The sequence below is a fragment of the Limulus polyphemus genome, unplaced genomic scaffold, assembly GCF_000517525.1.
Source record: "Limulus polyphemus unplaced genomic scaffold, Limulus_polyphemus-2.1.2 Scaffold430, whole genome shotgun sequence".
NCBI lineage: Eukaryota > Metazoa > Arthropoda > Merostomata > Xiphosura > Limulidae > Limulus > Limulus polyphemus.
The window spans coordinates 118,401-130,971 of record NW_013666040.1 but is presented as its reverse complement, the minus strand read 5'-3'; the positions used below and the strand labels follow the sequence as shown (position 1 = coordinate 130,971).

The following is a 12,571-nucleotide window of genomic DNA, read 5'->3' as shown; positions in this document are numbered from 1 at the left end:
AATACTCTTTTACCAACGAATAGTGGGATTGACCGTCACATTATAACGCCCCCACGGCTGAAAGGGCGAACATGTTTTGTGTGACGGGGATTCGAACCCGCGATAATAAAGAGGGATAAATACAGTACTTTCTTCTTTACTCAAAATCTTCTGATTATATCTCTTTAAGCCACGAGTGAGTTAAGGATAGTTTTTTGTTTTTATGAGTGCTTCTTGTTCCTAGAACCCGAATACCTTCCAAGGACAAATAAATAAACAATGCGACAAAAGTCATATATACACAGGTTCTTCCACAATATGTCAATTTAACCGAAACACACCTCAAGCAACTGGAGAATGAAATGGGCATTCATACATTTCATAGAAAGACATAGTGGCCAAGTCGCTAACTGCAGCAGCTATAATGTAATCGGAATGTTGAAACGGGCGTTCTCGCAAAATAGATGGGTTATAGAATGCATGCAGGAAGGATGGGTGTGCTTTGAGCATGACAGCCTTATGATGAAGCTTTTTACAGTGGAAGCTATGCTGCAAGACTTTTGTCAAGGTGCAAGGATGACAGATAGAACATGGCTAGGCATGGCGACATGGACTATAACGACGTGCGGAGGCTCTGAAATATTTTTAATATAACTGACTCAACATTTGAAGAACATAGAAAAATCTTAACTCCGACCCCTGAATAGTAAACGACACGACTTATAAAACAGTCCTGTTAAACCTTATGTTATTATCTACTTTAATATGTTTTACTTGTACTTCGTTTCAGAATATTTGTTTGTTACTTGTTTTATAATTTTCTTGTAAAGTTACACATGGTTTATCTGCGCATAGTCGTCCGTAACTGTGAATTAATATATTAGAGGGAAGGTAATTAGTCGAGAGCACCTACAGCCAAATCTTGGAACATTCTTTTCTGATTGAATAATTGGAAAGCTGAGAAAACATCGGTAGTTTATGTGAATTTTATCACAAATTTTAGAATGAATGACATTTTGTTTATGTCACAGTACAAAAACAACACTTGCGTCACATAATCTGTTTCATCCTTTCATTATATCAAACTAATCCGATTCAGGCCTGCTGGGACACGGAACAAATAATAGTTATAACAGCGAGTAGCTTGACAAAAGCTGCTACGGTGAGAAATGGATTAGGTTGATGAAGGGTATTCTTCTTCAATTTTCTTTAAGTCACAACACATAAGAATTAGGGTAACGATTATCTAATACTATGCTATTTATTTATTTTAACATCATATGCTATTATCTTGTTAATTATTATTTTCTTGAATTAACCTCCTCATTATTCAGAAGAGCTGGCGAACCAGCAAGGTTGTGTTCTTCATCGGTTCTCAAGATATGTGGGCCTGGGAGTTAGAGCTCTCAATCTGCTGGTCGCAAGTTCGAATCCCGTCACCGAATCGTCTTTTCAGCCATGGTATAATGTACGGTCAATCTCACTTTTCGTTTATAAGAGAGTACCACAAGAGTTGGCGGTGCGTGGTGTTGATTAGTAGCCTTCCTCTTAGTCTATCACTTCTAAAATAGAGACGGCTTGTGCGGATAACCCTCGAGTAGCTTTGCGCAAAATTAAAAAAAAACTCAAGAAAAGTCATTCAAACGGTTGATTGGACGAACTTATCAAATCACGTTAGAGAATGAAATATCCACTTTTGGCTTGATCAAAAAAAACAAAACATTACTTATATTTCTTGTGAAGCGTACTATACCAACTACAGGTATCAAACCCCGAATTTTAGCATTACAAGCGCTCAAACCTTTTCTCTGAGCCACTCAATTAGATAAAAATCATGTTGTACATAGATAATAAAGTTGTTTAAAATTTATTTACAGCCTAATTAAAACAGTTTATTTTAAAAAATTGCTAAATAAGTTTTAGTTCGTTTTTTGCTTAATTCCCCAAAATGATTATACTGCCTTCAAAAAGAGGATTAGGTCGGGAGAAGAGGTCAAAGTTCAACAATTTGTTATGGCACGTCAACAGATAGTTCTTTCGGGTCTATATATAAAAAAATCAAAGCTGCACAGATCTTGGAAAGGGTTATGTTGGAAACTATCACTTGTTTTTATCAAACAGGTCATAGTCCTAGCCTAACAATTTGGAAGTCATCATTAGGTCACTAAAGGGTAGGGCAGATGAAATACGATAAGGTCTCAACAATATGGTTCTTCTCTAAGAGGTCAGATAAACTTGAATTACAAGTAGAGCGGGGGTGGACGTATCTCGTAAGTCTTGTTTCAAATGAAACTTCGTGATGGCCGCCAGTCATCGGGATGATCCACGTCGTAACGTCCGCCTCTGCCGCAAGAAAGTCGTGCGCGTGTGTGTAGACCAGGCGTTTTGATAAAATATAAATAGGCCTAGCGCTGAAATGGAACCATCCGCTCTTTTTTTTGTTTGTTTTTGTATGATACAATTTCGATAGTTTAATGAACTCAACCATGTGGACTAGAAGAATGTTAAAACAATAAGAAAACTCTGTAATACGGGTTAATAACACGAGCCTAAGACTAGTCATCACTCAATGTTCGCTTTCATCTCTGACTGTTTTTCGCGGATTTTAAAATTTACACGGAGTTCTTTTTTTGTTCTTTCATAATGCCACACACAGAGATCAATGCCGCGGCCTGGCATCACCTGGTGATTAGGGCGTTCGACTCGCACTCCGCGGGTTCGAATCCCCGTCACAACGAACATGCTCGCCCTTTCAGCCGTGGGGCGTTAAAATGTGACGGTCAATCCCACTATTCGTTGGTAAAAGAGTAGCCCAAGAGTTGGCGGTGGGCGGCGTTAGCTAGCTGCCTTCCCTCTAGATCACTCCTAAATTAGGGACGGCTAGCGCAGATAGCCCTCGAGTAGTTTTGCACGAAATTTCCAAATAAACCAAACCAGTACCGCGTTAAAACACTGGTGGGCCTTCGACAAAGTATAAACTAGTGCCCCCTCCCCCTCGCTTACCTTTGCTTTTAAGAATATACCATATAATTTGATAAATTGAATTTAGTAATAATAACAAACTGAGGAAATAATAAAAAATAAAACGTATATTTAAAAAAATGGTTTATTGTTATTATTTATCATTATGCTCGCAATGAGAGATGGGTCCCTAACGGCGATGGGCCCTGGGCAACTGCCTCTTTGCCCATTGGATAAAACAGCCCTGACTCAGGTCTGGCTCCATACATCTTCTCTCTCTTGAGGGAGGGGAAAATGGAGCTTTTCTTCACTCATCTTAGCGATTTAAATATATATATATACTTTTTTCTTTAATTTATATTATTTTTTTAAACCACTAGGGAGAATTTACGTGATAATAAGCCTAGTATAAGGAAGTCCAACCAACACTTATATTTCAGCTGATAAAAATGAAGAAGATCTTATGGTTGTAGTCGAGACTGGTGCCATTGATTACGGTCCATTTCTTTTCATTACCTCGAAGTGTCAGCTACTGGTGAAAATTGGCGGCGCTAAGAAGAGTGTGGGGCTTGCTGAAGCTACCCCCAAATGTGCTTTAGCCTCCAATATAGCCCCACCCAACGATAAGTACCTACCTTTAAAAATGGTCCACTTCCTAAATACTGCAGTATATGTGCCCATCAGAGTTGGAGAAGAGATTGGTGCCGCCATTGTTGTTAAATAACTTGGTTTGAATTTCGCACAAAGCTACTCTAGGCCTATCTGCGCTAGCTGTCCCTAATTTAGAAGTGATAGACTAGAGGGAAGGAAGCTAATCAACACCACCCACCGCCAAATCTTGTGCTAATGTTTTACCAACGAATAGTGGGATTGACCGTCACATTATAACGCCTCCACGGCTGAAAGAGTGAACATGTTCGGTGACGGGGATTTGAATCCGCAGCCTGCAGATTGCGAGTCGAGCGCCCAAACAACCGGGCTAATAATAGGCCCGAGGAAATCAATGAAGACAGTGTTATAAAACTCGATGTGTAGAAGCATTGAATTGACTTGTTCAAAACTGCGTAAATACTATCTTGGATGATGGTTTTTATTCCCAAAGGTACCATGTAGTGTGACCAGTATGTCGTCATAACGCATCACATGACTGTGTACGTTGTCATCCGCATAGTCAAATTGATCTGAACACCGAGTTTCCAAACATTGCGAACATCAGTTTCCTGAATGCAGTGACTTCTGAAATATACGATATATATTTCACCCCATAACCACGTTGACATTTTATAGGTTTTCGTAGATCTCCTTGATTCGTCGTTTTAAATATTTTAACTCAATATAAGTTCTAACGAAAACACTACAACTTTATCATATATTCATGCAACCAACCTTTTTCTTTCCGCTTGGAAGATAATTAGATAATATTATGAACACTCTCGTTCTCGTACCAGACAGCTTTCTATCTCTGGAGGATAAACTCTACAAATTAAGTCTGCTTGGAACTTAATATATATTACTTAATAATTGCTATGGATCTTTTTTTTATATCGTCCACGAGATGAGTAGAACATGTGAAAGGGAAAGACAATCAATCCAATATGAAAAAAGTTCTTACAGCCTAGAACGTTCCTAATGAATTTTGTTAGCAACTAAATATTTTGGTCGCCCAAAGGAGGGTCCTAGAGAGCGAACTCAAATGAAGTCATAATTAAGTCTTTCAAAAAAAATAAAAAAATACTCGCCCCAAAATGGGAATTCCCAGAAGGACTTAAAAGAAAATACGAAACACCGGACTTACTTTGTTGGTGTATTCTTTAACAACAATTGGTGAAAAAAATACATTGTTTGTTTGTTTTTGAATTTCGCACAAAGCTACACGAGGGCTATCTGCGCTAGCCGTCCCTAATATAGCAGTGTAAGACTAGAGGGAAGGCAGCTAGTCATCACCACCCACCGCCAACTCTTGAGCTACTATTTTACCAACGAATAGTGGGATTGACCGTCACATTATGACGCCCCCACGGCTGAAAAGGCGAGCATGTTTGTTGGGACGGGGGATTCCAAACCGCAGACTCATTTAATCTATTAATTCACTCCACGTTGTTCTCAGTAACATTAAATAACTTCTGAAAAACTTGTACCGTAAACTACCAGGTTAACACGGACAGCATGGTAATTACTATTACCATTCATAAACACTGCTCATGACTGGTTTGTGTATTTGTTAAATTTCGCGCATAACTACTCGCGGGCTATCTGCACTAGTCGTCCCTAATCAAGAAGTGACAGATTAGAGGGAAGGCAGCTAGTCAGCGCCATCCACCGCCAACTCTTTTACCAACGAAAAGTAGGATTTACCGTCACATTATAACGCCCCTTTTACTAAAAGGGCGATATGTTTGGTGGCGGGATTCGAATCCTCGACCCACAGATTACGAGTAGAGTATCCTAACCACCAGGCCATGTCATGCTTCTCATGACGGGGGCCTATTCGTTTAATTTGACACATATGTACCAGTAAACAGACTTATTTCTTTCTGTTTTGTTCTTATAAACTAATCAAAATAATCAATACCAGATTTTTAAAAATGGTATCAAAACTATTGATTTCCTTGTATCAATCGGCTCACCATTTGTCACTGGGTGTATGAACACAAACAAATAGATCATTAAATCGACATCAAGCAAGTAATTAAATGCTAAAGTAGTTTTTAGTATGATAACGTTTTTTAACTGTTACTTTTCTTCTACCAAAACTACATGAATGAGACAGTAGCATGGTATACTTGGGTTATAAGGCATGTGTGCGCGCGTGTTCACTCTTCAGTAATATTAACTTCCGATCAGAGTAGCCCATGTACTTAGGGTGAAACTAAAATTTAACCTAGCAAACAGTATAACTAATTAAATAAACCTTTAATGCGTTTATACTTATCAATAGTTATCGATAGTTTCGGCCGTAATCCCAATAATAACACATGAGGTTCAGTCAGCTTTGGGAATTGAGGCTAGTCCTAAATACATGTATATATATATAATAAATCTGTATAATAAAAGAATATAAATACAATTACAAAGTAATGACATTCAATATACTAAATAGCATGCTGTTAATACAAGTAACAATTTATAAATAATATAGTACGCCTTGCTTAAAAAACACAGAAACCCAAGATGTTGGCTTGAACTAATGTTGTAGAAGTTAGTTACGCGTTTTAAGACACGTGCTGGGCAGAGAATTCAAAGTAATGGGGATTATTTTCCCTTCCAAACAGCTATTGAAACGATCAGAGTTGACGCATGGAAAGAAAATCATGGGGAAACAAAACCAATTTTTTTTTCTTCAATAAGAGATAAGATAAAGTTTTGTTAGGGGTTCATCCTAAATTTATCGCAACATCAACGCTACACTATTTTGTTACACTTGTAGACCTAACCTACAATATTGATTTTTTGATAATGGATGATTCACAGCGCGAAAGAAATGCTTATGGTTTATTATCCTTGATATAAAAACAACGCTTACGTCAGTAGACAATGACGAATGCATATTGGTGATGCTGTACCATTTTATTACAATTTCCAAATGCTTTCTCGGACGTACGAATAACGTGTCAATAGTGTTACAATCAATCGTTTGTTCACATAAAACAACGCGTGTGTACAACATTTTGAGAATGGAACGTTAAGCGAGTAGTCTGATCCAGTTTCCAGCCGTTAGGGACCACCCGGTGGGTGTGAATTTCTTAGCCCTAGGCGAAACGCTGATAATCCTTGTTGTGCATAGGTTTGTCCTTGAATGGCGCAAACTTACCATGCTTAATAAGAAAACGTCTACGTACATGAAAAATAGTGCCTTTATACGTCCGCCGGCAATTTGCTTGTGGTTGTGATTAAGCCTAACCACGTGCAAGTATCGAATCATCCCGCGCCTGGGAAACAATTTAGTGTACGACAGCCTTGAGTTCACGTCAGTCTTGCACTTTACAAGCTCTTTCTGCTTCAGTTGAATTGTTTCGTCACATAGATAGACATATACGGTACACCAGTCCTAGCGGATGGCAGCCCGAAGCTCTGAAACTTGCCCAGTTCCCGGGAAAATCTCTCCAGCCATACCTCGAGCAAACCTCAAACCTTCAACCCCCGGAATTTTGGAGTCTGCGGCAGCATCGTATGCAGATAGGATAGCTATAGCACGGTAAGTATCTCTGGGTAGTTTTTAAACCGGTATAATTGGTTGTATACTCCTAAGTTTGAATAATATTTGAGCATGTGTTACCGATTCGATGTTATAAGTACTTAAGTTATAAGTTGACACAAGAACAGAATTTCGATACCTAATCCAGACCAGCCTCTTAATGATAAAAAAAAAGGATTGAAACCTGTTTTATATTTTCCTAAAATTACGTCCTGTTGATGCAGACGTATAGATAAGAACGAGATGCTTATACGATTACCAACACCTTTACATTTTTGTTCTAACTTAAGTACAAGGCATCACAGTGGGTTGGCTATCTGTGCTCTGCCCACCACGGGTATCGAAACCCGGTTTCTAGCGTTATAAGTCCGCAGACATGCCGCTGTGCCACTGGGGGGCAAACCAATACCATCAAGTTTACCATGGCAATTAAAATCATTAACATATTCAAGCATATAGTAAAATTAAAATTAACGCCTGATAAAAATAGCCGAAATGTTGTCTGCTGTTTCTGTACCTGAAAAGAAATGTCATAAGAGTGACAGTTAAATCCAACTTTTCGATTAGAGTATTCCATAAGTTGGCGGTGGGTGGTGCTGACTAACTGCCTTCCCTTTAGTGTATTACTGAAGGCTAGCACAAATATCTCTCGAGTATTGTGGCACGAAATCCCCCAACAACAAGCGCTTTAAGTTTATTTTTTCCTGTCATGTAAAAAGACTTGTATAAAACTTCAACGTAGCACAAACTGGTAGATTTAGTGTCATTTTATTTTTTTCACAAGTTCCTCTGAAACGTTTCTGATAAGGACAAAACTCTATTCGTGTTTTTAAACAATACATTTTTAGCAACTCGTAACATTGTATTTAAAAAATCATCAGAACTATTGATAACAGTCGTTTACTTTTGGTAGTAGTAGTGACTTTTAATAAATAAATGCGCATGATTTGAGACACTTGGCCCAGTTTTCACTTCTCCGATAAAAGTTACACGATTATAGGTAATCCAAAGGTGAACTTTCTGTTCTACTTGAACATATCAGTTGATAGAAATCAGTCTTGTTCGCTAAATCCACAATAAAATTTCTCAAGACAGTCCATCAAAAAATCTCTTCTTTTTCGTTTTTTTTTTTTTGTTAAATTCTGCAACTTTCTTTTACATGTTTCTTATTCGGGCTTAATGTACTCTTGAATTCAGTATTTGCTTCACAGATCATATGTTGAAGTTACCAATTAAATATCACTTCTGGGATACATTAGTCTTAAAGATTGAGGGGGGGGGGCGCAGGGTTTGACAAACTTATGAATTACAGATTAGGGGAATAAATTTAGGGAGTTCGATTACTTTTCATGCGGGGAGGGGGTGGAGAGCATATTTCGTAGTTACTCCACTGCCACAGATGATAAGAAGAAGAGGAAACAAAACGCTTATCTATAATAGTAGCTGTAATCATCAACATTTATGAGTATTCTAACACTTTAGTGCTGATATGATGCAGCGGACAAATCTGGAACTGGAAACCCAATGAAATTTTATATTTTCAACAGAGTATGAAAGTCGTTTTGCGAACCATTAAGCTGATTCTCTAGAAATATACTTGAGACATACATAATGTCATAATAAATATGTCCTATTACCCTGGAATTATCACTTATTGGTTAAAACCAATCTAAACAGTTGAATGGTGTTTTTATAACAAATACTGTTTCAACTTTGAGGAAATTTATATTGTGCACAAGTCTCTCTGTCCTTCAAGTATGGCCTGGTGGTTAGGGCACTTGACTCGCAATTTGAGGGTCGTGGATTCCAATCCCCATCACACCAAACATGCTCGCCATTTCGGCCGTGGGGGCGTTATAATGAGATGGTCAATTCCACTATCCGTTGGTAAAAGAGTTGGCCATGGGTGGTGATGACTAGCTGTCTTCCCTCTAGTTTTTCACTGCTAAATTAGGGACGGCTAGCGCAGATAGCCCTGGAGTAGCTTTGCGCGAAATTCAAAACAAAACCAATCCTCAAGTACATGAAACATACGCATCTTTTTTATTCTACAATATTATTTTTTGTGGGTGTAACAAATATATAAAATAAGTGTTTGATTGAAAATTGAATTATTCTGGTGGTGTAAACTGCTTTATATACGTAATGTTGTGGCGTGAAACGCCCAACATACCGAAGCAAGAAAGCTCTTGGCACCGTAGCGACGAGTTTCTTGTCCCGTATACAATTAGCATTTCAGATTTTGGCTGTCATGAGCTCAGCACAGCTGATGAATTCTGTGTTTAAAATCAAATGCACCCTGTGAAATGACCTTTGACAAACAAGACATAAATCAAAGTGATGCTTTATTTCCATTTGGAAATTCTTTATATATTTGTTTGTGTGCGCAAAGCTACATAAAGTATTATCCGTGTTTTATCCACCGCAAGTATCGGAACCAGATTTTTAGCGTTATACGCCCTCAGACTTACCGCTGAACTACCAGGGGCATCCTTTACGAACTAAGAGAAACGTTATAAAAATAACCGCAGTTGGTTATGATTTTATTTCCATTTATTTGGTAAAAACAAAATTTTACATAGAATTCGTTAGGGGGAGCCATAAAGCTGGATAAACAAATAAACGAACATTATTGTTTTTTATTTTTTATATCTACTGGCTAAACTCAACCTTGCTATCAATTATTACCACACATTATATTTGAAATCACTTTTGTACGTTTTCAAAACTTGGTTTTTGTTAAGATGCATTTTTTTTCTGATTATTTCAAAATGCCCAATGCTCGAAATATAAATTTAAGATGAGAAGGTATAATACAAATCACGGTGTCACAAAAACACGACTTTTTTTTTTTTCAAACCACAAAGTATTGAAATATAAAAACGAGATCGTATCAATTGTCAACAGATTTCACTTCTTTTAAATAGTCTTCAGAGATTAGTAAGTAATGTCTAGGTAGGCGGAAAAGTCTTTCTCTCTTTGTCTGAAGGGAACTTTGTTTTTCATGAAAAAGAAAACTTAAAAATATATTAATTTTGTACAACGAATAAACTGTGAAATTTCTATATGTCTATAAGGCGCGATATTAATAACCTATGTGGGCTACTTCGGTTTTAAAAACATATGAAGAAAAAATAAATGTTATATCGAAAGATTTTATATATATAAAAAAAAAAAAGCCTATGTGGCTGTTATTGTTAATATTCAATTCTGACCACAATTCGTTCACATCGCCATTAAATGTCCAATCATTTAGCTATTAACCACTCACTGGAAAATATTGTTGTAACGTTGTTCTTTCGTTGTCGGGTTCTTTTAAATTATCTGGTGAAGATAATTAAATATCCAGTTCACGTGACGATAACAAATTTGTTTATTTTCTCCTTTAATTCTTCTTCAAGCTTAAACACTGTGGTAACTTGTACGTTTAAAAATGACTCTACCTGCGTTACACTATCATAAAGAATAACTTACTTGCGCTTCACAACTGATCGATTGATCAACTCAAGATGTGCGATAGCTAAAACATAGATCCAAATAATTCACTGAAAGTATATTCTGGCTGAAAAGAAAATACACTCGGACTGTTTCACTCTGCCATCTTAAAACAATTCTCTCAACCTTGTATCAATATATATACCCTCGAACTTATTAGAAAACTTGACGTAATTGTTTTTGTTTTTTAATTTTTCGGTGTTTTAGGCCTACCTTATTGACGTTTTTTTTATCATACGTCATAATGACCGGCAACTCCCTGTCTAACAAACAAATTACAATATTAAAAATATAGCTTATAACAATATTATTATTGATAAATGCGCTTGTTATTGCTATTTTAATTATATTAACATATTTGTTTTTTGTCATAATATCAATCTAAAAGTAAACAGATTTTCTTCAATTTATCAAAAGCTTCCATTTCAAAATATCTCCTACAAAAAGTAACACAAACTATTCTCGTGCACATAGTGAGTGCCTCGTATAAAGTTCAGTAGCTAATATTTTCTTTACGTATTTCATGTGATAATTTTTGAGTTCACATACTAGTATTACAATACAGGTATAAGTTAAATTACTTTGTAAGATACGGACAATATTTTTATTTTTTGTAAAATACAGCTACTACTGTTAGTGATTACACAAAGTCACAAAAATGCTAAATCAATAATAAATGCAACACATCGAGCAATGTTTTCTCGCTCGCTGTAGTTAGTCGAACGTGTTTTCCAAATATTTTTCTCCACGGTTCACATCGTGGGTTGAATGCAAACAGAGATATCACAGTATAAGCCTAGAAAATAATTGTGTGCGCAGCCAATTCATCACAGCAAGACCATGAACACCGAGCCTTTCCCCCTTAAGGCATAGGTAAAACCGATTGGCGACGACCTTCGGGCTAAGCCTAATATATATAACAAGATGGTCGAATGTCTGTTGTATGTGCGAGTTCTTAAAAGGGTTAAACAGTGGAAATATATATAAATATGTTTACGACGCAACCTAAAAAGCTAAAGCCATAGAAAGATTTATTTCACATCGAATTACTAGGCGGCTGTGATCACAGAAAGAATCACCGTGTGTTTCTGCTCATGACGTTGATATAAAAGTGCGTTAACGAACACCGTTAAATCCATTATTTGATTTTACAATTTGCCATGATTAAGCCCACAAATTAAACAGTCAAGTTTAATATATTCCCCGGTGTTTCGATATTTATAGTCAGATCAGGTATTTACTATTCCAACACAATTAATGGCTATATTGAAATAAATAGTTAAATAGGATAAAATGCACTAAAAATTTTCATATGATAATATGCAAATACATTTCACAAAATCAAATATATTTAGGCTCGTGAATTTGAGTATTCATTAACGACAAGTTTCATGTTTTATAAAAACTAATTAATTAAAATAATGTTTTTCTCCTATGTTTGTCATCAGATTTTATGACATTTGCCTGGAAGAAACAGTTAAAAAATGTGCATTTGAAAAGTTATAAATGGATCATACACGAGCAGATATCTGTAAAGAATACGTAGGCCTACTTAAGTACTTTACATCCGTGTACGTTCGAATGTCTCATTAAATTCGGAAAATTTCCCCGTTTAAGTTTTCCTGTTATCTTTCCCATGTTGCATATTATTACCCTTATTTTTTAAAGTGCAATTCTTATTATAAACTCACTGTATCTTACAGGTCTTGGATGGACTCCAAAATGATGATGACTTCTATTGAATCTACAAACTACAGTCATAAAATCTCTGGAATCCCGTGTGTGGCAGCGGCTACCCGCTTCACAGCTCCTGTTCATATTGATGTCGGAGGCGACATCTATACTTCTTCTTTACAGACACTTACCAAGTAAATATGAATTGTTTTGTATCTATTCACAATATGATACATAAATTTGAACGGAATATATATATATATATAT

The 12,571-nt window shown here is 36.5% G+C and overlaps 1 protein-coding gene across 1 annotated transcript in view; it reads right to left on the bottom strand.

The window, feature by feature from the left end:
- LOC106458220 overlaps window positions 1-12,571 on the bottom strand; it is a 44,170-nt gene that overhangs the window by 28,131 nt on the left and 3,468 nt on the right. Inside the window, exon 2 of the mRNA XM_013917695.2 lies at window positions 12,332-12,365. Within this exon, the coding sequence (XP_013773149.2) occupies window positions 12,332-12,365 (34 nt within the window). The remainder of the gene's footprint in view (window positions 1-12,331; window positions 12,366-12,571) is intronic.